This window comes from Sorex araneus, chromosome 2 (genome assembly GCF_027595985.1).
Source record: "Sorex araneus isolate mSorAra2 chromosome 2, mSorAra2.pri, whole genome shotgun sequence".
In the NCBI taxonomy this organism is placed as follows: domain Eukaryota; kingdom Metazoa; phylum Chordata; class Mammalia; order Eulipotyphla; family Soricidae; genus Sorex; species Sorex araneus.
This window is the reverse complement of record NC_073303.1, coordinates 378685071-378711098: the sequence shown is the minus strand read 5'-3', so window position 1 is coordinate 378711098 and position 26028 is coordinate 378685071. Positions and strand designations below refer to the sequence as shown.

At 60.6% G+C, this 26028-nt stretch overlaps 1 protein-coding gene across 1 annotated transcript; it reads left to right on the top strand.

Annotated features, from left to right (window-relative positions):
• Positions 1–364: 364 nt before the first annotated feature.
• On the top strand, positions 365–25291 carry LOC101556515 (cytochrome b5). The gene is made up of 5 exons (XM_004604237.2): positions 365–626; positions 18934–19062; positions 20679–20708; positions 23832–23866; positions 24969–25291. The coding sequence occupies exons 1-5, from the start codon at positions 498–500 to the stop codon at positions 25048–25050; spliced, it is 405 nt and encodes a 134-aa protein (XP_004604294.1). The 5' UTR covers positions 365–497; the 3' UTR covers positions 25051–25291.
• Positions 25292–26028: the final 737 nt, after the last annotated feature.

Below are 26028 nucleotides of genomic sequence, written 5' to 3'. Positions count from 1 at the left end.
AGACCCGGAGCAACCGCCTCTCGGGGCCGAGAGCCACCGGCCCCTTCTGAGTATGCCTGAGACTCGCAGCCCAGCTGCTCGGTTACACAACCCCGTCCAGGTCTGGCCGATCTGATTGTGAAATCGGGGCGATAGCCCCGCGCACGCCGGACCCTGCCCTGAACCCCACGCACCTCCCTCGCGGGCCGACGTCAGCGAAGCCCCGCCCCGCCCCGCCCCACTGGCCCAAGGGGTTCTGACGGGCCTTCTCAGGACCCAATCAGCACGCGTCCGCGGGGCGGGGCGCTCGGGGACTGGCGGAGGCTGACAGCCCGGGGCGGGACCTCGGAGTGACACGGCTTCTGGCCAATCCCCGGCGGCCGTGCGCCGGGACGCCCCGTCCGGGCTCGGCGGCCCCGCGCGCCTGGGCAGGTTCCCTGTCTGCGGCTCCGACGCGCGCTCCACTTCGCCCGGCTCGGCTGCTCTGTGTGCGGGGCCTCGGCTCGCTGCGCTGCGAGATGGCCGAGAAGTCGGACAAGGGCGTTACGTACTACCGGCTGGAGGAGATCCAGAAGCACAACCACAGCAAGAGCACCTGGCTGATCCTGCACCACAAGGTGTACGACCTCACCAAGTTCCTGGAGGAGGTGAGCGGGCGCCGCGGGGCCCAGGGCTGCCCGGCCCTCTGCAGGAAGGCACCTGTGCGCGAGCGCGCGTCCCCGCACACCTGCGCACCCGCGCGCCCGGACACCCGGACACCTGTGCACCTGCACGTCCGCGCACCCGCACACCTGCACATCCGCGCACCCGCACACCTGCGCACCTGCGCACTCGGACGGTCACCTGCGCACCCGCGCACTCGGACACCCGCACACCTGCACATCCGCGCACCCGCACACCTGCGCACCCGCACACCCAGACACCTGCGCACCCGCGCACTCGGACGGTCACCTGCGCACCCGCGCACTCGGACACCCGTACACCTGCACATCCGCACACCCGCACACCTGCACACCCGCACACCCAGACACCTGCGCACCCGCGCACTCGGACAGTCACCTGCGCACCCGCTCATCCGCGCACCCGGACACCTGCACACTTGCACACCTGTGCACCCGCACCCCCGCACCCCTGCACCCCTGTGTGAGCGCGCGTCCCTGCACACATGCGCACCTGCACACCCACACACCCGCACACCTACACACCTGCACACCTACACACCTGCACACTCTTACACCTGCGGCCCACCCACCCACCTGCCCGGCGGGCAGGCGCTGTTCCGGGGGCTCCTGCGGGACTCCGTGTGCGGGAGGGCGCGCTCCAGCCCTCGGCGGCACAGAGAGGGCAGCCCTGGGGGTCTGGGTTGGCGCAGGAGAGGCGGGTCTCCCTCCCGATTGCCCAGAGCGAGTGCTTGCTAAGAGCCAGCCCGGCCCCGAGTACCGAGGGCTCCAGCAGAGGGGTCTGGAGCTGCGAGTTCAGGGGCTGCGCTTGGCGCCCGCTTTGCCTCCGCCCACGGTCCAGGCTACCCATCCCACACCTCCCCGACACAGTGCTCCGTGGTTCGCGCAGCCCGGGATCCGCCTCGGGGTCCCTGGGACCAAGTGTGAGTCTTTAGGAGGACAGAAGGACTGAGGAGTCCACACTGCCAGGAGTGGGAAAAAAAAATCCGTCGGTAATTTCGGAAGTTTTGTCAGCTGAACTTCAGTGGGAAGTTTGATCCTTTCCTGCGTCTTTGCAGGGAATGAATGCCAAGGCCCAGCCCCCTTCTGGGGGGGATGGGCCACACCCAGGGGTTCCTGGCCGCGCAGGGCTGGGATTTGCTCTGTGCCCCAGCCTGCCGAGCTGCCTTCCAGACCCTTCTACACTTTGTTAGAGGCCTTTTCTTTAGCACCTCGGGCTTGTCTCCGTGAGTTGTGTAACTCGCGCTGGGGGAGCTGTAATCATAAACCTGACCGCAATACTTCACCCTCCTTGATCCGCCGGGATCCTCCAGGTGGTGGGAGAGGAAAATGGACACAGGCGCCTGGTCTTAGCTGGACCCCACTTCAAGTTGGGGGGGGGGGCTTTGGAGTTTGCTTTTTATTTTTGAAACCTGTTGCAAAATAGTTGGCATTCATGTTTATTTGTGAAGCAGGGTGCTGTTGTCTTCGGGTGAAGATTGAAGTGTCCCGGCTTACTGAGGCGTGCAGTGTGGTAGGGGTGACTGTGCTGGCTCTCTGCTAAGTACCAGCTTCTTTGCCATTAGAGTTTCTATAAACCGTGCCGCGCCGTCACCAGGTCTTAGGGACAGCAAGTGTGCCCTGCAGCTGTTCTCTGCCTTCCTTCCACCAGATGTCAGCACCCCCTCCTCCACCCGGGCAATAAAAAAAAAAAAAAAGCCTCCAGATATTGCTCAAGGTCCCCGGGGGGTCAGAGTCACTGGGAGGTGAATCCTGGCCTCTCCCCACACCGAGCTTGAGGGCAACTTTCCCGGCGCAGAAATGCTGGTTCGGTTTCATTCTTCTGAAGTCTGTTCTGACTTCCGGAGATAGGCAAAAGGGGTAAATGAGCAGACAATCAACACGGTCCTACTTTCTTTCTGGCCCAGTTTGAAAACGTTCCCTCTGAGAGGGTCGGGGCAGATGCCTTTCAAATGCAGAGAGATTCCCGGGAGTTCCTCAGAGTCGTTACCAGCCCTTAACTCATGCAAACCAGTGGCGAGAAATCAAAGTCTGCTCCCGGGGTTCCTGGTGAGAGGATCCTTATTGTCCCCCATCCGCTCTGGGCCAGTGGCCCTTCTGCTCAGCCCATCTGCGTCTGCTGAGCCATTTCCCTGGACGGGAACTAAGGAAGCCCTCTGGGCTCTATCTCCGCTTCCTTCCTGTGGAGGAAGCGGGAGCGTAGGGAACAGAGCTGTTCCCGGGGGCCTGCTTCCCGGGCAGACCCCCGTTTTGCCTCCCACCTCGACTGCCTCTGGGGTCTAGATGTGTCTGAGGATTTCCTGCAGGTGGTCCCCACGTCTTCGAGACTTGCCTCGTTCCAAGATGCTGGGGCACGGGTGTGGGCTGCGGTGTTCTTGTCAGAGCCCCCCTGGGAATTTAGTGGCACGGACTGTTTTCTCGCCAGAGGAAGGAACCCACAAACTCTGGCTCGCTCCCCACGCCCCTGCCTTTTCCTCTCCTCCTTCCTAGAAGAGCTCTAGAAACTCTCGGCGCTTCCCCTGTCCGGCAAGATGTTCTCCTTGCCCCGACTTACCTAACCGCGAACAGAGAAGCTTTCTTTCTGGTTTTTCTTCCTGCCTCGTTAGTGAGTTTCCAGTCATTTTGGCTGTGCCCGGAGGGGGCATTCACCCACGGGGCAGGGCGTCTCTGCATGCCTGTATTGGCGTGGGCGGGGATGGCCGCTCAGTGATGGGCCAAAGGGGTCCCGGAGTACCCCTGTGCTCCCTGGGCCGGGGCCTTTGAGGGCAGGAGGGGAGGAGAGCACTGCTAGCCACAGCGTGAGGACTGCAAAGTGCTGGTGACACTCCCGGCTCTTGCAGGGAGGAGGGATGTGGCCCGCCCGCCCCCCCCAGGGTCATGGCTGTGTCCTCTCCCCTGCCCGCGCTCCAGAGACGGGAGCAAGATGTCAACTAGCGAGTGAGGCCAAGGGGGTATTTAAAAGCGACATCCTTCCCCCGGGACTCTGGTGAGCTTTCCCCGTTGTGCAACGCGCAGCCTCTGCTGAAATCACAGCTTCCCAAGCCGTGCAGCGTTCTGGGCGTGGGACCCAGGCGAGGTGGACCGACTGGAATCGCTAGCAGCGACAGGTGTTTTTTTTTTTTTCCTCTGCCTTTTGACCTACCGAGATTTACAGCTTAGCTGCCTACGTATGTGGGTCGAAGTTTTGAAGTTTTTTTTTTTTTTTTAATTCCTAGCCCTGTAGGAATAAACTAGTTTTTGAATGCATGTCCCTAGCCCTGTAGGAATACGCTGTAGCCTTTGAATGCATATTTTATTGAGTGTGGCTGTGTCTGACGGTGTCACTAAGCGTGCGGGTGGATCTGCAGCCGTGAGGGGTGGTGGCGTGAAGTGCTCGTGCCTCTGCCGTGACCTGGGCGGCCACGTGGATTCCGTGTGTTAGAAGACAGGAAATCGCAGCCATGGTGACAGTGTCAGCAAATTGCCTCCGTTCGAGTCAGTAGCGAGTCGAAGCCTCGGGGTCTTCGGGAGAACCCCAGGGAGCAGACTGCGCGGGGCCCACCCTTCCGCAGGGCCCTGAGCGTCCCGGAGTTGGAGTCTTCGCTTCCGCCCGGGACTCCAGTGCTCTCTGTCACGCCCGTCCCACAGAGCTCAGGCTCCACGCTCAGCTCTGCTCCGGGAGCCATTCGAGGGATGATGGAGGGATTCACTCTCAGGGTTCTGGCTCCTTGCAGAGGGGGAGCGGCCGTGAGCTCGGAGCTCAGCGCCTTTGCCTCTGAAGACTCCAGGAAGGGGCATCTTTACGCCTGGGAGGACTGCCACCTTAGAGGCAAAATCCCAACTCATATGCCTAAAACTCAGCCGCCAATTGCGTTGTCAATCACACTTCTTTAAATAAATTAAAAAAAAACTCCACATCCCTTTGCAGTTTTCGAGGAAGTTTCGTGAGATGCTGAATCTGTCAAGGGCTGTAACTGCCCACCTGTTGCTGCCGAGTGTAAGGGAAGAAGGATCACACGTTCACTCAGCATCCCACAAGAGGGGGTGTGTAGGCGCCCTGTGGGGGTTAGGGTCAGGATGCTCGGCCACCACGCGCCTCTCCCTGGCCCAGTTTGCTGACTCTCTCAACTACTGAGAAGTGGTTGTAAGAACCTGGTTTGTTTTGAAGCAGTAAGAGCATGGCAGTAACAACGACAAAACCCCAACCCACTGCGGATTGTCAACCTTTGTAAAGGTGGGCGAAAATCCTAGTGAGGAAGGGAAAGAGAACAGTTATGCAAGCCAGTTTGGGTAAATCAAGGAAGACATAGCACTTACTTCTGCTTAATGCAACTTTTTATTGTTCTATTAGGCCTTCAGAAACCATAAAAGATAATAAGTATCTTTGCATAAAATGGTACCTTAACAGCCTGGTCAGTAGACGTCTGTGGGAAAGTATTGGAATGCGACTGGGAAAACTAGATGTAGCCTCAGACCTGTTCTTGAGGTGACTATGGACACGTCTGGTTCTAAAATGGAAATATTCTGGCCTAGATATCTACTTCAGTTTGGTGAATTTGGCTAGAGGAATAAACTGTGTAAAGGCCCTTGGAAATACACGCCAGTATTTGGACAGTATTATTTCTAACGGTGTGAGTCATGAGGTAGGTGATAGGCCCAACGTTTATTTTACAGAAAACACACACAACTCAGAAGTTACGTTAGCTAGTAAATGAACCAAACAAACAAAAAAGTGAAACACAAACAGTCACAGTAAATACACATTTTCAGAACTAAGTGTTCATTTCAGAGTGTAATCCCTTTTCTGGAACCTTCTAAAGCACAACTTTTGCATGTGTGAGCTTCGAGTCCTGGCAGTGTAATAATCCACAGCTTCCTTGTGTGGGAGGAAGACTGTGGTTTTGGTCAGTGGGTGGGCACTGTGAGTGGCCCAGGGGAACCCCCTGCCGGGGAGTGCCCTCCGCCCCCTCGCCTGTGCCAGTGTCCCACGGGGCCCGGCTGCCCCTGCCCTGCCCCCCTCTCTGTGCTCGTGCTAGGAAAGACTCTGGGCTCAGCCTGTGTGCTCTTGAACTTCCTGCCGGTGGTCTTGTCTTGGCGGGAGTCTTCAGAAGAGAAATGGGTGAGAGGGTCCCCAGAGCCCCCTGGCTCACACCCGCGGGCCTGGTCTCTGGGGTAGCGGAGAGCCTGGCCGCTAAGGGGGTGGTGAGAGGGATGTGCAGCTGCTCCTAGAGGGAGCCCCTGAGTGCTCAGGGAGGGACAGAGCCCGTCTCTGCACGGCCTTTGTCCCTGGACCTTTGCACGTGCTGCCGTGTCTGACGCGAGGCCGTGGGTCAGGAGAGTTGCAGGGACAGAGTCTCAGGTCACTCTGGGGCTGACGGCGCAGGAACCTGGCCTTGTGCCCGCGGCAATCCCTTTCTGTCACCCACAGGAAGACTGGGGGGCCTGGCCAGAGGGGCCTTCCCGCTCCCCGGCCCATCTCGGGCTGGACGCTGTGCCCACCTGCTTGCCCGCCGCCTTCCTCAGGAAGTGCCACTCTCTCCCCGCCGGCCACCGGCTGCTCGGTGCTCCTCGGCGCTTCCCTGCCGAGATGTGCCCTGTGACGTGCCGCCCTCCCGGGTCATCCCAGAGAGAAACCCCGAGGGGCTGGAGGGGCCTGACGGTTGCCCGGGCGCCTGTCCTGCCTGCGGCCGACCTGGCACACGTCCCTGGGCACTGCCGGGCGCGACCCGCGGCTGGTCCCTGCGTGCTGGCCCTGCCCGGCCCCAGGCCTGGCTGCTGCAGATTCCTGGAGGGACCCCCGGCCTCCGCTTCCCGCCGGCAGACCCTACCCACCGCACGCCAGGTCCCAATGGTGGGTGCGACACTAGTGACTGGACACCAACCGCGACTCCCGTGTGGTCCTTATGGCCCCCCCAGGGACGTGGCATCACCCCCCTCTGCTGCTCAGGCACCCCCAGCCCCCTTGTAGAACTGACCCCACCCAGCAGCCGTGGGACGGCGGGGGGGGGGGGAAATCGGAGTCGGCATGGAAACGGGTGAACACGGACGCCTCGAGCTAGAAGGCAGAACCGTTTCACTGTGCGAGCTGCCTCCTGGCCGCTGGGGCCTCAGAGAGCCTCAGGGACGCCTGCAGGAGCCACGGCCCTCCGTGGGGTCCGTGTGGCCCCTCCCCGCACAGCCCCCTTCTCCCCCCGGGAGCTGAAGCAGAGGAACAAGCAAAAGCCTGTTCTCGGGGGAGCTCCGGGGGCAGCGTGGATTCTTCTCGAGTGTCCTCTGGCAACATCTGGGAGAGCTGTTGAGTGGGGCTGAGCACCGCTCTGTTCCAGGAAGGGCGTCACCGCGGGAGGCTGCCTGGAGAGGCCCTTAGGTAACCGCCGGAGCACGGAGCAGGACACACCCTTCCCGCTGCTCCTCCCTCTGCCGCCTCCCTTCTCCTCTTCCTCCTCTCTCCTTCCTCTTCCTCTCTTCCTCCTCCTCTTCTTCATTTCTCTCTTCCTCCTCTTCTTCCTTCTCTTCCTCTTCCTCGTCTTCCTCCTCTTCTTCCTCCTCCTCCTCTTCCTCTTCCTCCTTCTCCCTTGGTTCTGCTCCCTCCCCTGGCTCCCTCTCCCTCCTCCCTTCCTGTCTAGAGGCCTCTTCTCCCTCCCCCAGAGCCTCTCCTGGTGCTCCCTCCCCCCAGTGGTGCTCCCTCCCGCCCCTTGGCGCTGGCTTTGGGACGCCTTTGGCGCGAGTCCTTTCAGGAATGTCTGCGCAGAGGAAAACCAGAGCAGGCCACCCGGTGGGGACAGGATGTCCCTGCCCCTGGCGCCCGACCCCTGGACGTCGTGGGAACTGGCCCTGCACACTTCCAACTGGACCCCCTCCCCACCCCACCCCTGCCCGGCCCAGGCAGTCAGGCTCGTTTCTGCCCTGACCCCTTTCCACTCACCTCTGCGCCCACCGTGTGTACCCCAGTGCCTCCCCTGCCTTGCCCGGAAGGGGCGTCTGTCCCCGCTCCCCGTTCGTGTCCCTGATCACCCCTTGGCAGCCTTGCTCCCCCCGGACAGCAGGACTCTGCCTGCTGCTCAGGGGCCGCTTCCAGGCACACGAGTGTGACGCCCCTAGCAGGGCCCCCTCCCCTCTGCCCGCACCCCTCCGTGCCTTGCTGAGTGTAGCATCCGGGCAGGCTCGCCGCTGGGAGACCGGGCGTTGGGCGTCCGCACTCGTGAGCACACACACAACACACATTCACAGCTGCACACTCACACGTTCACACGGGCCAGCTCATTCAGTCACTCACACTAACGCACATTCACACGGCATGCTCACAGTCACACACTCATCCACCCACACAGCTCTGCTCACATGCTCATGCACACTCAGCGCACGCTCGCTCACACACGTACACTTACACACGTGCTCACACTCACATTATTCAGTCACACAGTTACACGTACACTCAGACACTTCACACAGGCTCACACACACTTAGAGTCACACTTGCTCTCACACACGCGCACGCACACACACACACACACACACACGCCCTCTCATGACTCTGGCTCCCTTTCCTTCTCCCTCTGTGGCAAACCCCAGCCCCCAGGAGGCAGCCCGGGAGGAGGCTGTCTCGGTGCTCCCCTGCCCCCTCGCTAGCCCCTCGGCCTTCTGCGGTTGTTTCGGTGTGAGTCTCGGCAAGCCACATCCACAGGCCCGGCAGCCGTGGTGGATGGCCACGTCTGTGCCCTGCCACCTGTCTCCCTTCCTGGGTCACCCACCTCTGTCCTCCAGTTTGTCCTCAGCTCTGGACCTCAGCCCTGTCGTGACCACATGAGCAGCAGCCATCCTGCCCCGGCCCTACAGCATGGGGTGTGTGAGTGTGAGTGTGTGTGTGTGAGCGTGTGAGTGGGTGTATGAGTATGTGTGTAAGGGTGTGTGTGTGACTGTGTTTGTGCGAGTGTGTATGTGAGGGTGTGGGGGTGTGGGGGTACATCTGTGGGTGTATGAGTATGTGTGTAAGGGTGTGTGTGACTGTGTTTGTGCGAGTGTGTATGTGAGGGTGTGGGGGTGTGGGGGTACGTCTGGGTGTATGAGTATGTGTGTAAGGGTGTGTGTGTGTGACTGTGCGAGTGTGTACATGAGTGTGTGAGGGTGTGGGGGTACGTCTGTGGGTGTATGAGTATGTGTGCAAGGGTGTGTGTGTGACTTCGAGTGTGTATGTGAGTGTGTGAGGGTGTGGGGGTACGTCTGTGGATGTATGAGTATGTGTGTAAGGGTGTGGGTGTGTGAAGGTGCGTGTGACTGTTCGGGTGTATGTGAGTGTTTGTGAGGGTGTGAATGGGTGTGTATGTATGAATGTGTGTGAGGGTGTGGGGGTATGTGTGTGGGCGTATGAGTATGTTTGTAAGAATATGTGAGGGTGAGTGTGTATGAGTGTGTGTGTGAGGGTGTGGGTATGTGAGTGAGCGTATGGCATGTGTGTAAGGGTGTGAGTGTGTGTGACTGTGTTTGTGCAAGTGTGTGTGTGACTGTGTGTGTGTGTGTGTGTTGGGTGCACACTCTCTTACACCTGCTTTGCCCCCTTGTAGCACAGGCCCTTCTTGCACACCCTGTTCCCTGCCGTCCCTCGAGCTCTGCGGTGCGGGCGGGCGAGGACATCAGGGCCGTGCCTCCCGCCTCTGGCCGTCCCTGCCATCCTTGTGGGCCTCGGCCCCCCTGCCCGGCCCCCTCAGGAGGGCCTGGCCTGGGTGTCGGGAGACTGTTCCAGGCGGGGGGGTGCTGTCCCTGGGCCCCGCAGACGACCCGCCTCTGTCCAGGCGAGGGGTGGGCGGGCTGTGTCTGGTGGGGCCGTGCAGGACTCGGCCGTGCCTTCGAGGTCACACCCTGGGAGAGAAGCTCCCGGCCCGTCTGGGACCTGCGCCCTCCGTGCCGTCGGCCCGGGAAGCCTCTGCAGGAGGATCCGGACGGCCGAGAGACGGTCCAGCGTGCGGCTGGCCCGAGTTCAGTCCCCAGCTCTGCACACGGCCCCGAGCACCGCCAGGAGAGACTCCTGCGTGCAGAGCCTGGAGTAACCCCTGAGCGTCTCTGGGCGCGACCCAGAACCAACAAAACCCGAAAGCCCAGAAGGTCCAGCACGTTCTTGGCCACTCAGCACCCCGGGCAGCTCCTGGGCAGCTTCCCTCTCTGGCGCGGGCGCCGGCCACGCCATGGGGAGGACACAGCCTGCAGGGAACTGAGGCGGGCGGTGGGGCTCCCCGACCGGGGGGGGGGATGGTGACCCAGACATGAGCTTGATTCTCGCCCCCCCGCAGAACCCCCATGGGGCACTGTGGGATCTCCCTTCCTGCAGGGTCCCCAGTGTCCACTGTCCAGTCCTCACCCAGGCTCTGCCTGCCGCCCTGCTCCGCAGTGTCTCAGTGTGTGTGGACGGGACACCCAGCCTGTGTGGGTCTCCCCCTGCGGCCTGGCCTGGCCTGTACCTGCAGGGCTGCAGACAGCGGCTGCCCTGGGCCGCCCCACAGCTCTGAGCTCCGGGCCCCGAGGGGCAGCTCCTTCCCTTCCCGGAACTCTAGTCTCGGGCCTTCTAGAACAGTCTCTGGGTGATGGTGCTCTTGTGTCTGGCTCTCTGGCCGGTTTCTTTCCCAAGCCGTGTCAACTGTTTGCTCTCCAAAGCCCTTTGGATTGTTTTCGCCGTTGGCCTGGCTCTGGCCGTGATCGCGGAGGGCCCCCTCCTTTCTGCCGAGTCATTGTTGATGCTCGCCCGTGTGTCCCACCCTTTTTGGCACCGCCACTGTTTGGATGGGAAGGGCCTGTTGAAACGTGGACTTTTGTCCTCCCGGCCTTCCGTCTCAGGGGAAAGGGCCCTGGCCGCTGTCACCGGCTGACCCTGGGGACTTTGAGCTGGCACAGGACAGACAGCCTCCCCCTCCCCTTCCCCCTCTTCCCATCCTTCATTGATCCAGGGGTCGACCCGCAGCCAGGCCTGGTGCCCGCCAGCTGCTCGTGTTTCCTGAAATCTCCACGTCTGAGGCCCCGAGGGGAACCGAGACGACGCGCCCGTCACTCCCTAGTCGCGGGCTGTGCTTTGTCCGAGAGGGAGGTGGGCTCTCAGCATTCCTCTGGCGGGTTCCGGGAGGTGAGGACCCTGGTTCCGCTCTGGAGCTCCCGAGGCCTGGTCCTGCGTGTGTCCACAGCGTCCCCGTGTGCCCTGGCGGCTGCCCCCCTGGACTCCAGTCCTTGGTTGATGATTAGAAATGGGCCCGGATGAGCCCCCAGAGCAGTGCTCCAAGGCATCGTTGTTGGGTCTTTGTTGTAGGAGCGAGCTGCGGTCAGGTGCGGGTGCCAGTGGTCCCGGAGAGCTGCCCCCCCCCCCCCGCCAGAGCTTGTCCCTCATCCTCGGTCCGTTGGCAGCCTCCTCGGATCACATGACATGACAGGGTGGAGAAAGGCCAAGGGGCATCCAGTCACATAAAGCAGAACTTCTAGAAGGTTCTAGATGCTTCTAGAAGCTTCTCTGGCCTCTTATCGTCCCCCTCTTACAGTCACAGAGCCAGAGTCTGGTCATGCAGCTCAGCTGCCCAGGAGCCTGGGAGCTCTTTCCTGTTGGGGCGGCCCCCAGCTGGAGAGCAAGGCGGGTGTGGCAGGGGTGTGGCTGAGCACCCCCTGACACAGTCAGGGGAATGCAACAGACACGGGCTCAGAGAAAAGTGCTCTGAGAGCTTCAGCGCGGCTCCTTTAGGTGCGCCTCGGAGCAGGACAAGTTGTGCTGGTGGCTGACACTGGTGGCCCGGCTGAGGCACCTCCGGTAGAGGGGCGGGGATTCGGGGTGGAGTTCGGGAATGTTCTGCCAGCAGTGCGTGGGATGGAATGTTGCGGGGGGGCGCGGGGAGGGGAGCCGGGCTCGGTGTCGGGGCCAGGAGCCTGCCGGGACCCTCCTTGCACTTCCCGGGACTGGCGTGGCTTTGGGAAGTTGCTCCCTGTTACTCTGAGCTGCTGGAAGGCAGGGTCCTAGCAGGCCAGCGGGGACCCAACAGAGCACCAGAGGCGTATCAGAGAGGCCCCAGCGGGCCACGACAGTGTCCACCGCCGGCTTTTGTTTTCCGGGCAGAGAGCCCCAGGCCGGTGGGAGCAGCCTCAGGGGAGCATCCCGCTGGCAGCGCGCTGCTGAAGCCACACTGTGCGCTGGTGAGTTTGAGTGACTCCGGTTTGACTCCCAGGCCTGTGAAGGTGGTCGCCTTCACCCCGACTTCAGGGTGGAGTGACATGTGTCGAGTGGCACCCCAGCTTGTCCTTCTCTCTTCCCAGTTCCTCCAGCACCGGGGTAGTGCCTGGTGGCCGTTCGCTACTGTTATTTAACGCTCTTTTGCGTGAAATTGTAGAACATCCTTACTGTGGTGAAAACTCCCGCTGCAGGGGCTGGAGAGACAGCACGGCGGGAGGGCGTTTGCCTTGCACGCAGCTGACCCGGGTTCGAGTCTCAGCATCCCATATGGTCCCCTGAGCAGCGCCAGGAGTAATTCCTGTGCATCGCTGCGTGTGACCCAAAAAGTAAAAAAAAAAAAAAAAAGAAAGAAAGAAAAGAAAAGAAAAGAGAAAACTCTCCCACTGCATTCATTCATTCATTCAGCATTGCTCTTCTCGGTCCAACGGGACCCGAGCCTCTGCGTCCTTGGCCTTGTAAGCCACCACGGTTCACTTAGTGCTCACCCTGTGCTTGGCCTCGACTCGTACCCGAGCTCTCCTGCCCTTCGTCCCTCCACCCAGTTATTGTCTTTCTGCGTGCGGACTCGCACGCTGCGTGGGGCGCTGCCCCCGACCAGTCTGCGAGACGGGCCCTCGGGAGTCGGGGAAGCCAGGCCTACCAGCTCCGGGCCGCCCGCCTGGCCTCGAGTACTGTGACCGCCGCCATCAGCTCGGGTCGTGCGCCTGGCGGGGTTGTGACGGCGCGGGGCGTGTGGTTGTGCTGTGTAGGCACGTCTTCTGCAGGACTTCCTGGACCTTTGGTTAGGACGTTCGCTTGCCCCTCGGGTGCGGGCCCAGCAGCCACTGGGCTCCTCTACGCCAGAAAGTGACCCCAACCAAGGGAGCTTGACGCTGGTGCGGGAGCGGTGATGGCAGAAACCCGACTGGGAATAACTTTGTAACTCATGGTGCTTCAATAAAAAGTTTGAAAAGAAAATTACAAAGCAATCCCAAGAGTACACAGGCACGCATGCACACACACACACACACACACACACACACACACACACACACACACACACACACACACACACACACACACACACACACACACTGGTTCAGGTTCAAGCTGCTTCTTCCCGCTAGGCTGTGTGTGTGTGGTCAGGAAGAGCGGGTGGGGTCATGTGTGTGGGCAGGAAGGATGGGGGGTCCTGGCTCGAGGCCCGGCCAGTGGAGGCCAGTGCTGGCCTCGGGAGGGAACAGGTGCCTCCGAGCAGATAGCGCGGGGGGCCGGCCTGAGAACTCGGTGGCAGTGCCCTTGCTAGAGGGGAGGGGCGCTGGGGAGCAGCGGGGGGCTGGCGCTTGGGCTTTGCAAGGGGGGGGACGCCTGGGCTTGACCCCCAGCGCCTCACGGCCCCCCGGCGCTGCTGAGGGGACAGGGGTCAGGGTTTCCCTTCACCTTTAAAGTGTATTGTTAGGGGCTGGAGCCATACCACAGCGGGGAGGGCGTTTGCCTTGCACGTGGCCAGCCCGGGTTCGAGTCCCAGCATCCCATAGGGTCCCCCGAGCACTGCCAGGAGTGATTCCTGAGTGCATGAGCCAGGAGGAACCCCTGTGCATCGCCGGATGTCACCAAAAAGCAATAAATAAATAAATAAATAAATAATAAAATGTATTATTATACACGTTTATAATATTATACAGGTTTATAATAATAAAGCAAACACTGCCGGGTGTAGCCCCAGCCTCAAAATATAGTGGTAGCACTGTAGCACTGGAGCACTGTCATCCCGTTGTTTTATTGATTTGCTCGAGAGAGCACCAGTCGCGTCTCCATTGTGAGACTTGTTGTTACTGTTTTTGGCATATCAAATACGCCACAGGGAGCTTGCCAGGCTCTGCCATGCGGGCGGGATACTCTCGGTAGCTTGCTGGGCTCCCCAGAAGGGCGGAGGAATTGAACCCAGGTCGGGTGCGTGCCCTACCCACTGTGCTATCGCTCCAGCCCTAAAATATAGTAATAATTATCACTTGTATCACTTGTCATCCCGTTGACCTTTGATTTTTCTCGAGCAGGCGCCAGTAACGTCTCCCTGTTGCGTGCTAGTGCAGCCCAATGGTATCTGCTCGCTCCAATAATAATAATAATGATAATGATAATAATAATAAATAATTTGAGGATGAGGGGAGACTGCTGTGCGTTCTCTGAGTTAGCGTTGGCCAAATGACTGAGTCTGTTCCGTCCTTCTCCGTGGGTAGTCGGTGTCCAGGGAGGAGTCACTGACCAGGCTGTGACAGCCCTTTGTAATCTCGGAGCACTGGCCAGTCACAGGCAGTGGGGAGGGGTCCCGCCTTCCTCCAGGCCTGGGCGCTGCTGGCCCCGCCTCTCGTGACGCTCACTGGACACTTCCTTTCCTCCCTCGTCCGTGCCCTAGTGGACGATAAACCCCACACCCCCAGTGCAGTTCAGCGGTTTCCCTCCCCGTCAGCACAGGGCAGCTGCAGAGCTTGAGAGCGTTTAGGCTCTGGCTGTCCTTGGCGTGGGGGCTCGCGCCGGGAGACGATTACACTGACTCGCGTCACTAAGTCGGCTGAGATGGACCAGGCGATGGGGCCGCGGGCACTGTGCAGCGTCACCGCGGGAGATTCCGTCCTTCCCCTGAGTCCCAGCAGTGGCAGGTGTGGAACCGGTCAGACCTGATCCCAAACGAGGTCCCGGCTAGCGGCCCCCGACAGAAGCTCTTCTGCCAATGTAGGGAAGCTTGTGCCAGGCTCTCGCGCCCGCCCGTGGCCCGCATGGGAGTCTGTGACCTGGCAGGGTGAACATGCGGCCCCTGCCGGGGTCCCTGCCGCCCCCACTGCTTTACACGGCCCCCGCAAAGGCACACCCTCCCGTGCTACTTCTCACACGCGTGTGGGCCACACCGGCCTGCATTCCCCTCTTGCACGCCCTCCGGCCTGCCTGCGCGCCCAGCGGGGCTGTCTCGGGCCCCCTGGTCCCTGCAGCTCCCGGCCCTGCGGACGACGTGCTTCCCCGCGCGCCCCAGCTGTCTCGGGTGTGCCGTGTGAGCACGGCCGCGTGACTCATCACGCCTCCCGCGAATGGCGGCTGCGTGTTTGGTCCTGCTGCTGACTCGTCACAGCTCTGGGTTCTCTCTCGAACCCTCCACTCACACATGATTTGGCCTAACCGTAGCCCAGCTTGGCCGAGGCGGGGGCGGGGGCGGGGGCGGGGTGGGGTGGGGGGGTCTCGGTGAGGGGGACGCACGCTCCGCCCACCCGTCTTGCCCTGAGGCCTGTCTCCATCGGACCTGGCCACTTGTGCAAACTTCTGGCCTGCGTCCAGGAGGCGTCAGCTCTCGACCCCATCTGGCGGGCACGTCCACCCCGCCCCTCCCGGCACCCCAGGCCCGAGGCTGCTGCTTGCTGCCTGCACCTGCCCCTCCCCCCGCTCGTCCCCTGCCCGCTCTGAGGGCATAGAGTGGGCACTCCTGGTCACCAGCCCCTCCGCTGGCCGCTGCTGGCTCCTGCTGTCCACTCCCATGCCAAGCCCTCCCAACGTCTCGCCATCCGCACAGAGGGCAGCTCTGCCATGGCCCCCTCAGCTGTCCGTCCTGACAGCCTGTGCCAGAGAAGCACGCAGAATGTTCCAGAAGCCGCCATGACCCTCCACCGTCCAGGTGGGTTAGAAAGTGGGTTTCGATTAGGTTAGAGCAGAAGTTCCCAAACTTTGACCTACTAGCGCCTTTTCAGGAAAAAAAAAGTGTACTCGGGGACCCCCAGAATCCACCTTCTCTCAGCGAGCACGCGGGAAGAGCCCCGGACCTTCCAGCGCCCCCACCTGCAGCGTCCGCTCAGGCCCTCCCAGCCCCCGTCCCTGTGCCCGAGTCCTCCCCCGTGCCCCCGGCTGGGCGCGAGGGGCGAGTGCTGTGTGTGGCCCTGGGCTCGGCTGCGGTCAGTTGCTGTTCTCCGGCCTCTTGCCCCCGGACCTGCTGCTCTTCCTGCATCCGACAGGAAACCACACAGGAGAGCAGCAGGCAGGGCGCATGCCTTGCATGCAGTCTGCCCGGTTCGATCCCTGGCACCCCGTACCGTCCCCGGCATCCCATATGGTCCCCTGAGCACCGCCAGGAGTAATTCCTGAGTGCAGAGCCAGGAGTGACCCCTAAGCACGGCCGGGTGTGGCCCCAAAACAAGAAAGAAAGTAGGAAAGGAAGTCATGAGATTATTTGTTCCGCCCCTTTTTCCCGGAGCCGGTCACTTCCTGTGGGTGATCTCGCATCTGGAACCCTCGGGGGGTGGGGGGGCGCGTTCCGAGCCCTGGCAGAAGCCCCCGCCGGGCCCGGGCTCTTGGCCACTGGCTGGTGTTTTCCGCCGTGGCCTCTCCCGTGTCCGCTGCGGCGTGGCCGGCCCTGCGAGTGGGGCGAGGAGAGTGGCCGCGGAGTGGCCAGTGCCAGCCTCCCTTGGCTCTGCGGCTCCGCCCCTGTCCCCGGGAGAAACCGGGCATCGCATCACGTCTTCAGCACCACCGTGATGGGGTTGTTCTCCAAGTCGGCGTTTCCTCGGTGTGTTTCCCACTAATTGTTGAGCTGTTTCTCCCCCGAGGGGCCAGGGGGCTCCCAGCAGCCGCAGCCTCGGGCTCGGTCACAGACTCTCCCGAGCCCTTAGGAGAGCCCCATGGCCCGGCGCCGTGACGCTGGGAGGCCAGGGTGCTTCCCGCCGAGCCAGCGGCGTCCCCGGCCGCTCTGAGCTCTCCGGCCCTCCCTGGCTGTTGGCGCGAAGGCCTCGCCCCAACCTGGCGTTGGGGGCCGGGTCAGTCCGTCCCTTGCAGCCCCCAGGTTCTCCCCGGGAGTGAGCGGGGTGTCCCCGAGTGGCAGTGGTGGGCCTAGAGGTGGGGCAGGAGGGTCTGCCTGGGCACTGTGTTGGCTGAAAGTGGAGCCGGACAGAGTCACACAGAGGAAGGTTCCTCAGGACACTGAAACTTTGGTGCAGGGTCCCGCGTCCTCGGGGGTCCCACGTCCTCGGGGGTCCCACATACTTGGGGCCTTGGAGCTGCTCCCGGTGATTTGGGCCATCAGACGGTTACTAGTAGCTGCAGCTGAGGCTCTGCAGTGCGGGGTCCCAGGTCCTCCCCCTACAGTGCTCAGGAGCCTGCAGGGCCACACCTGGCCAATCTCAGGGGCCAGTGTGCTGCCAAGGGTCGAACTGGCCCCCGCTCTCCCTCTGGGCTCTGCCTCCCTGGGGGCCCGGCGCCGGGTGGGGCTGTGTGTGGGCCGGTTCCGGCCCTGAAGCTGGACCGTATTTCATGGACATGCCAGGAACATGTACAGGCCTGAAGCCAGGTGCCAAACACGGCCGTCGCCCACGAGCGAGTCCCGAGTTCAAACTCAGGCGGCTGCTGAGTTCTCGGAGCCTGCGGCGCCGTGAGCGATCACTGTCCCACACAGGGCGGACTGCTTTCCCTCCCGAGGGTGGTGAGCGGGGACAGCGTGCTGAAAAGTCACCCCACACACATGTACACACATGTACATCCCGTGTGCTCAGGGAAGGCACTCTGAAAAGTCACCCCCCACATGTACACATATGTACATCCCGTGTGCTCAGGGAAAGTGCTCGGAAAAATCACCCCCACACATGTACACACATGTACATCCCGTGTGCTCAGGGAAGGCACTCTGAAAAGTCACCCCACACACATGTACACACATGTACATCCCGTGTGCTCAGGGAAGGCACTCTGAAAAGTCACCCCACACACATGTACACACATGTACATCCCGTGTGCTCAGGGAAGGCACTCTGAAAAGTCACCCCACACATGTACACATATGTACATCCCGTGTGCTCAGGGAAAGTGCTCGGAAAAATCACCCCCACACATGTACACACATGTACATCCCGTGTGCTCAGGGAAGGCACTCTGAAAAGTCACCCCACACACATGTACACACATGTACATCCCGTGTGCTTAGGGAAGGCGCTCTGAAAAGTCACCCCCACACATGTACACACATGTACATCCCGTGTGCTCAGGGAAGGCACTCTGAAAAGTCACCCCACACACATGTACACACATGTACATCCCGTGTGCTCAGGGAAGGCGCTCTGAAAAGTCACCCCCCACACACGTACACACATGTACATCCCGTGTGCTCAGGGAAAGTGCTCTGAAAAATCACCCGCATGCACTTGTGTCCAGCTCTTGCTAGAGGCAGATTGTGGGCAGCTTGATTTATTCCTCCTCCTTCCCATGAACGTGAAAGGGTAACCTGCACCAATCATCGAGAAAAAGTCAATAGATTTGTTTCGGCCCAGCGCCGGTTACACTGAGGCGGGGCCGAGGTGGGTTTCAGCACGGGGCGGGGTCCCCCTTTCTCCATGCTGTGTGCTTCTCGCCTCCGAGTCCCGGGGAGGGACGGAGAGCAGGAGACGCCAGCAGTGGGGCCCAGTCCTAGAGCTGTCGCCCGCACGCGCGAGACCGAGCTTCATCCCGCCCGTCACAGAACCTGCGTGTTCCCGAGAATCCTGGGGGTCCCCTCCCTGCGCCCAGGTGGGGCCCCCTGACGCCGCAGCCGGCCCTGGCTCGGTTCCGCTCAGGCTCGGAGCAGGCTGAAGCAGCTGCTCCGGTTAAGAACCGTTTCTTTCTCTCCCCGATAAAAATTCCTGGGAAAACCAAGTCTTTCGTTTTCACTCGCCTGAGACTTCGTCCCCCGGCCCGAGAGCTGGTGCGTCTGCGGTCAGCCGCGTCCTGCCTGTGGGTGGACCTGGAGAGTGGACCAAGGAGACACGGCGGGCAGCACAGGGCCGAGCGGCTGCCTCCGAGGCCGAGGGACCCCGGCTGAGGAGAGGGTTGAGGGGTCCTTCCCGCACCCCCCCCACGCTTCCTTCCCAGGAGGCTGGCGCGCGGGACTCGGGGCGCCTCTCACTGGGCTGCCCTTCCTCTGCTCTGCCACCGTCGGGGAGAAACCTGCCTCGGGCATCCGAGTTACAGAGCCGGGAAATGGGCGTCTAAACTCTGGAGACAGACCCTGCGGGACAGTTAGGCTGGACTCGAGTGGCTCGAGGACGCTGATCCTGGGCGCGGACGGGACCCCAGACACCTTTCTCTCTCTCTGATTTTCCCCTGTTTCCTTTTGAGCAGCATCCCGGTGGGGAAGAAGTCTTACGGGAACAGGCTGGCGGCGACGCCACTGAGAACTTTGAGGATGTCGGACACTCAACAGACGCTCGAGAGCTGTCCAAGACGTACATCATCGGGGAGCTGCACCCGGTAGGTGCTGGGCGCCCCTCCTGCGTCCTGGGTGGCCACGGATGGCCGCACTCCGCTCTCTGGACCTGGTCGTTCAGGAAGTGTTTCTCATGCTTCCCTAGAAGGCCCCGTGCTCAGACACAGATGGCCGCAGTGTCTTTGCATTTCCCTCGTGGGGGTGGGGGCGGGGGCGGGGGTGTTGTCAGACCCTCAGGGTCCTGAGCCCGTGGTCATGCCCTGGGTGCAAAGTATTTTAGTCACGTTTCATGGAGCAGCAGGTTCTGGAAGGTAAAGGGGTGTGTGTGTGTGTGTGTGTGTGTGTGTGTGTGTGTGTGTTATGTGTATGTGTGTGTGTTTGTGTATGTGTGTGTGTGTGTATGTGTGTGTGTGTGTGTGTGTGTATATGTGGGGGGAGGGGTACTTCAGCCAGCGTAGGTTTTGGTGTATTTTTCCCTTGTTTGCACCAGAAGGAGTTTCTTCACTTGCCTTCTCCTTCCGTTCCTTTGAGGCTGTTTTCGTTCTGAAAGTTGACTCAGGTCAAAGAGTCGGCAATGTTCAAAGCCTCCATTCTGCCTCCGCAAACCCACACGTTCTCCGAGTTCCTTGCCCGCCCTGAGAATACCTCTCTCGACCCCGGTCCATGCGCTGACCCTCAGCAAACACAGGCTGCGTTGAGCCTTTCACAGACACTCAGGTCTGCGTATGAATCTGGGCCTTCCTGTGGCTGCGTGACTGTCCGCTGCTCTGCCTGTCCACCCAGGTCAGAGGACACAGCGTTCTTGCAGCTGCGGGCACTCGTCCCTTGCCTTCACCCCGGGGCCTGGGCTGTCCTTGCTCCCGGCACCTCCTGCTGGCCCCTCCCCAGCAGCCGGCTGGAAGGGCGGTGACGGTCCCAGAAACAGACTCAGTGACAGGGGAACTGGGCAGCTCGACCCCGTAAAACCCCGAAGCCAGTGGGAAGCCAAGCCCCGGTCCAAGCTCGCGGGGGCTCTGTGCCAGGCCTGGAGGGGGCCGCCCGGTCTGCACCCATTTGCACGGCACGGAGAGGTGTTTAGGTGAAGGTGGTGCCTCGAGAGAGAGTTGGGCCCCAAATTCTTCTTCCTGGCTCTCCCTGAAGTGCTCCGGGCTGTCTGAGGCCTGCCCTGGTGAGCCTCATGGGGCAATGTGTATCTGTGTGTACAAGAACCTCAAAATGATGTACGTGCCATTTATGAAATATGCATGTTTGTCTGTACAGAATGCAGGCATGTATATATGTACAGAGACACCCCCCCCCCATCCCTTTGTATACTGCGTGTCACACCTACATATGTATGAAACCCGTGGATAGACGCAGGCCCCCAGAGGGAGGGCGGAGCATGCATGGATGGTGGCAGCTTCCTGAGGGAGGGCCTCAGCTCGAGGGCCACAAGTACATACCCTGGCCTGTGACTGTGACCTTTGGAATATCGCCAGCCACTAAGGGTCGCAGTCAAGGCGGCTGGATCAAGCTCCTTGTTGTAGACCCCCCAGCGCGCCCCCAGCCCCGCCAGTGCTGGTTCCTCGTAGGAACGCTTTGGGGAACTTTTGGTCAGAGGGGCGGTGGGTTACTTGCTCGGGGGTTTTCACTGGTGACGTGCTGACTTTCTGTCTTGCAGGACGACAGGTCCAAGATAGCCAAGCCCACGGTAAGTGTGCAGCTCCGTGCCTCCTGTTCTCCTGTGCTCTTGGCTGGACAGCCACGTCCACTGCGCTCCTGAGCGGGCTCCCACGCCCGGGTGAGGCGGCCGTGCGGGTCGGCAGGCTCGAGTTTGCCTGCCCACCCGCCGTGGTGTTCTCTCCAGGGTGCCCGGGGTCTTCTCGGGGGGCTGCGGCCGACAGTGTGATTCCTTACCCTCATTAGCAACTCGGGAGCACTTCTCTGTGGACTTCGCCCTGTGCTTCCCTGTCTGAAGGGTTTGGCCTTGGCAGAGACCTTATTTATTTATTTGCTTTTTGGGTCGCATCCTGCGATGCACAGGGGTTACTCCTGGCTCTGCACTCAGGAGCTACTCCTGGTGGTGCTCAGGGGACCCTATGGGATGCTGGGACTCAAACCCGTGTCGGCCGTGTGCAAGGCAAACACACTACCCATTGTGCTATCGCTCCAGCCTTGAGACCTTATTTATTTATTTTTTAAATTAATTTATTCTTTTATTGAGTCACCATGTGGAAAGTTACAAAGCTTTCAGGTTTAAGTTTCAGTTATACAATGCTCGAACACCCATCCCTTCACCAGTGCACATATTCCACCACCAAGAATCACAGTAAACCTCCTCCCTCCCCCCTACCTCCCCAGACCCCCACCCTGCCTGTGTAACTGATAAGTTACACTTCACTTTACTTTGGTTACATTCAATATTTCAACAAAAAACTCACTATTATTGTTTGGCGTTTCTCCCCCCTAAAGTCAGACCTGCTGAAAAGGAAGCATTTGATAATTTGTTTTCCATTGCTGAGAATGAAGAGGTATGAGGTTGAGTGGCCGCACTGGTAGCCGCACAGTTTTGGATTTCTGTATTTTAGTATTTAAGTAACTAAGTTGAGACCTTATTTTTAAAGAACCAAAAGTCTGCTCCAACACACCCAGGCCTTCCTCAGCAGTTTGTCAGCTCTGGGACTTAGATATGCTATATTGTTTTGAGGTGAAATTTAATTTTAATTTTAATGAAGTGAGATAATTTTCGAGACTTTCCTTCCTAGGAAGGGAGACTGTTCCTAGGAATATGAATTTTATGCCGGTTCCCAGCCCTTCTCTCCGAGCTGATCAGCTTGCTTGGCTTGGGTATGATTGCGGAGTAAGCACTGTAGGCAGTGTTCAGAGCTCCTCCTGGGTCCCAGCCTGAAGAAGGGACCTCAGGGACGTCTCCCTTACACCGAGAGAAAGCTGTCCCCTCTCCATTCTGGCTTTCTGGGGGCCGCACCCCGTGGGACTCGGCGCTTACTCCTGGCTCTGCTCTCAGGGCTCTGGGGACCGGACCTTACGTGGTGCCGGGAGGGAGGCTAGCGTCCAGGCCAGCGCCCTGGCCCCCTGCTCCCCCTGGCCCTGGGGAGCTGGTGCTGAAGCCAGCTCGGACCCCGCAGGGCGTGTTCTTCCACCTCAGAGTGGTAGCTCCGACTGGCTTCACCTCAAACGTCTCTGAATTAAGAGCTTCAGACAAGGAGCACTTAAAGATTGTGTGTGTGGGTGTGTGCACGCATCTGTCTTACGGCCCGGTTCCCTGGGAGGTCACGGGTGTGAGGCGCTGCTGGTGGTTTCACGTGAGTGCTCACGGCGCCGGGGCTGTTTCCCTGGGGTGCTGCCAGCGTTTGGTCGAAGGCCCGCACACGTGTGGGTCCTGTTGGCTCTGCTCGCCGCGGGCCGCTGGCCCTGCAGCACGACGGCATGGTCCACGGCCCCGGGGCGGCGTCTGCACGCTCAGAACCCGTGTCTCCCGCTCCTCGCTCTCTGTCTCTGTTGCATGCCCAGATATTCCCGCTAACCTCGTTAATTTTATTCAGTATGCAAAATCCGAGAACAAAGGCTGCCGTGCTCGGAGCACATGTTGTGGGTTCCTAAGATTTAACATAAGATCACGTGCCATGTGTTGCTTTCAAAGTGTTTACTTAAATTGCTTTAAAAAATGTGCAGTGTTTTTCTTTGGAAAATAATTTGTTTTTCCCCCCTACTGTGTCAGGAATCTTAAAGGCCATGTTTTAAAGGTTGGTGGGTCTCTTCACTGTGTTGCTTGCCCTTTGCGCTGAGATTTCTGCCCTTTCCGCTGAGGTTTCTGCCCTTTCCGCTGAGACTTCTGCCTTTTTCCTGGGAGTTTCTCCCCCTGCCTGCCCATTGCCGGGGGTTTTGCTGATGCCTTTATTTTCTGATGCCCTTGGGGGTTCCAGAAGTGGATTCTGATGAAACCGGCTTATTTATGGCTTCCTTGACACACTAATACTTTGGCTGGTGTGAATACTAAAAGAAAAGCTTCTTAACACAGTGTTGGCTTCCAGCGCTTGTGATTGATGAGGCTCTGGACATTAAGGGAAGCTTGGATTTCCCCAGAGCCGACCTCTGTTCTCTCTCTAGACTAAATTTTTCAAACCGTTTTTTTTTCCCCCCAAACTGACAAGGAGACCTAGAAAGTTCTGGAAGGAAAAGCCTGCTCTCGCCACGGAAGGGCCTCTGCTCAGCCTCCCTGGAAGTCTCCTGGGGGTGACGGTGTGGACGGTCAGCCTCTTCCAGAACTGTCCTGCCAGCTGGGCGGCAGAGGGCAGCCCCGAGTGCCCGGGGGCGGTTCTCCCTTCTCTCTGTTGGGCTGACACGGCTGCCAGTGACGGGGATAACCGACCTTTAGTGAACATCGGTCGCGGCCTTCGGGGAACAGCTGCCCCGACTCAGCAGCGAGGTCCTTTCTCCGTGGCGAGGCCCGAGTGACCTTGCGGGTGTTGTACGCACCTACGGCCCTTCCCTGGGGTCTCCACATGGTTATGTCACACGTGATTTAAATATAGACAAGCCTTTTTTCCCCTCTCTCAGAACATATTATTTAATTTTTTTTCTAAGTTTATTTTTGTGCTTGGGTCGTACCCGGCGGCTTACCTCGCCCGGTGCCGCTGAGGGGGCCCTGTGGGGATGGGCCGGCCCGTTGCCTGCAGTGCGGTGTCCCCGGCCCTGACCAGGCGTTTCAGTGAAGAGACATTTTCCGTGAGCTTCTCCCTCTCGCCGTGTCCGAGGTGGCGAGCAGGCGCCGAGCTCAGCACCCCCACTAACGGGGCCACTTTCTCTGTTCCAGGAATCTCTCATCACGACTGTGGACTCGAGCTCCAGGTACGCGGGGCTTTCTCGGAGGGCGGAGGGCCACAGGGTGAGGTGGGACGGGGCCTCTTCCCTAGGATGGCGCCTCGCAGGTGTGGAGTGACACCCTGGGAGTGACACCCTCGGGGTCCTCTCTGCCCCACCCCGAGCCACTGTGGGTGCTCCCAGAGGGCCGCCCGTCCCCCGCTGTCACCTCCGCCCGCCTTCCGCCAGCGTCCCCGTGTGACGCCCCGCCGTGGCCTCCCCGAGCGTGGCTCACTTTTCCTTCGTGCCTTCTGCACGTTGGCCCTGAAGTCGAACCCAGTAATTAGATGTACCTGGTTTCCAGATTTCTTCACCAGAGTTCAGGATCACGTTGCCCTCTTGGCACCGCTGCCGTAGGTGGATTTGTATAGTTGCCATCACATTTATTTTTGTTTTTCGGACCCACACGTCTTCTCTGATTTTCCTTCACCTTCAGATTTTTCTGCCCCCCGGCCTGTACACGGCACCGCCCCGCCCCCACAGTGTTTTATCTGTGCTCCTGTGCGGAAACTGAGAACCCTAAGATGAAAATGACACCCGTGATCCTTTTGCGGCTTAAACCCTCCCGTTGAACTTGATCTTTGAATGGGGCAGGTGTGTCCAGGCAGGTCTTAAAGGATCAGAGGTTCCTGATAAAGTATGTGAGTGCCGTGAGCAGGCCTGGCCTCGTTCACGCTCCAAGCCCTGGAACGTCCATTTCCGTGACCTTAGAAGTGAGGGGCGGGCTCTGCAGGACGCCCTCGCCAGCTGCACCCCTGCGTGGCCCAGACCCTCGTGTGTGTCCCTGCACTCGCTGGCCCTGCAGAGCCGCGTCCCATCCCTGAGACCTTGTGATTCTGTGCTGCACGGAATGACTGGCGTGGGTCCAAGCGGCCTGGGCTGTGGCCGGTGCCCCTGGCCTGGAGACGCTGGCTGGGGGTGGGGAAGGCGGCACCCAGGGCCCCGCGTGCTCCTGCGTTTTCTCGAAGGCTCCGGAGACAGGCACCAGCCTGCCCTCGGCCCCTGCCCACCCCGGCCCCTCTGCAGCTCCGAGCGGGCGCACACAGGCTGCGGGGTGGCCGCCCCTCACCGGCCCTGGTGTCTCCCGCAGCTGGTGGTCCAACTGGGTCATCCCGGCCGTGTCGGCGCTGGCCGTCGCCCTGCTGTATCGCGTGTACCTGTCTGAGGAGTAGCAGCCTCCCGGGCCCGAGCGCCAAGACTGCCCCGGGCGGGGCGCCCGTGTGAGCCGCCCGCGCACGCACGGAGCCTCCCCGAGTGACGACGCCGCGCCCCCCGCCCCGCGCTGCAGCCAGCCGGCCCGAAGAGCTGCCCCCGCCCGTCCCCTGAGCGTTGCCGAGTGCCTTGTCACGCCCCACTTCCGTAGGGTGGCCTGTGGAAAGAATACACCTGGCTGTCCAGTAGCCCCCTGTGCCGCGCCGGTCTCGGGTGGTCTCTGTTCCGCGCCTGCCGCTCTGTGTCGCCTGCTCTGATCCTTCCTCCCCGGGTGCCCGGCCCTGGGTCCGGGGGTCCGTGGCCCCCATTGTGCTGGCTCCGCTGGGGCGGAGAACCCCTCCCGTGCATCTGCCAGTTCAGGAAATCGAGGTGGACTCTAGAGCAGTGCCCCGGAGAGGGCACTGAGCAGATAAGAGCCAGAGCACCCGGGGGACCCCGCCTCTTCTCTGTTGGTTCCCTGGGGGATGCGGCCAGGCCGGGGATTGAACCAGGGTCGGCCAGGTGCGAGGCGAGCGCCCTGCCCCTGGACGGTCTGTCCAGTTTGCAGAGTACAGCAGCAGCAACCTGTCCAATACTGTGACAGGCTCACTACTGCCCCCTCTCCCCGCTCCTGGGAATCGCATCCCTGGGTGCTCAGAACTCAGTCTGAGAGGGAGGGGTGTTGGGGATCTAGGTGAGAGGCCTGGAATTGTTTGGTGAGGAGTGGGGTGGGTGAGTGCTCCCGGGAGCTGTTCGAGGAGCACTCTGCCCCTCGGGGTGCTGGGAAACCCCACAGGGTCTCAGCTGGAGAGAGACCCCACTTTCCGTCAGCAGGAAGGGTTGTAGGGGGTGGTCACTCCGCTACTGGCCCTCAGAGCGGTCAAGAGGGACAGCAAGGGCTGAGGCCGCATGGCCGGACTCAGAAACGCCGTCAGGGGAAAGGAAAGTGAAGCGGGCGG

Excerpts from the sequence above, each read along its gene's own strand:
- LOC101556515 (XM_004604237.2), top strand. The coding sequence starts at position 498 with ATGGCCGAGAAGTCGGACAAGGGCGTTACGTACTACCGGCTGGAGGAG. Across the intron at positions 627-18,933 it reads TCACCAAGTTCCTGGAGGAG|CATCCCGGTGGGGAAGAAGT; the intron begins GTGAGCGGGCGC and ends CCTTTTGAGCAG. Across the intron at positions 23,867-24,968 it reads ACTGTGGACTCGAGCTCCAG|CTGGTGGTCCAACTGGGTCA; the intron begins GTACGCGGGGCT and ends TGTCTCCCGCAG.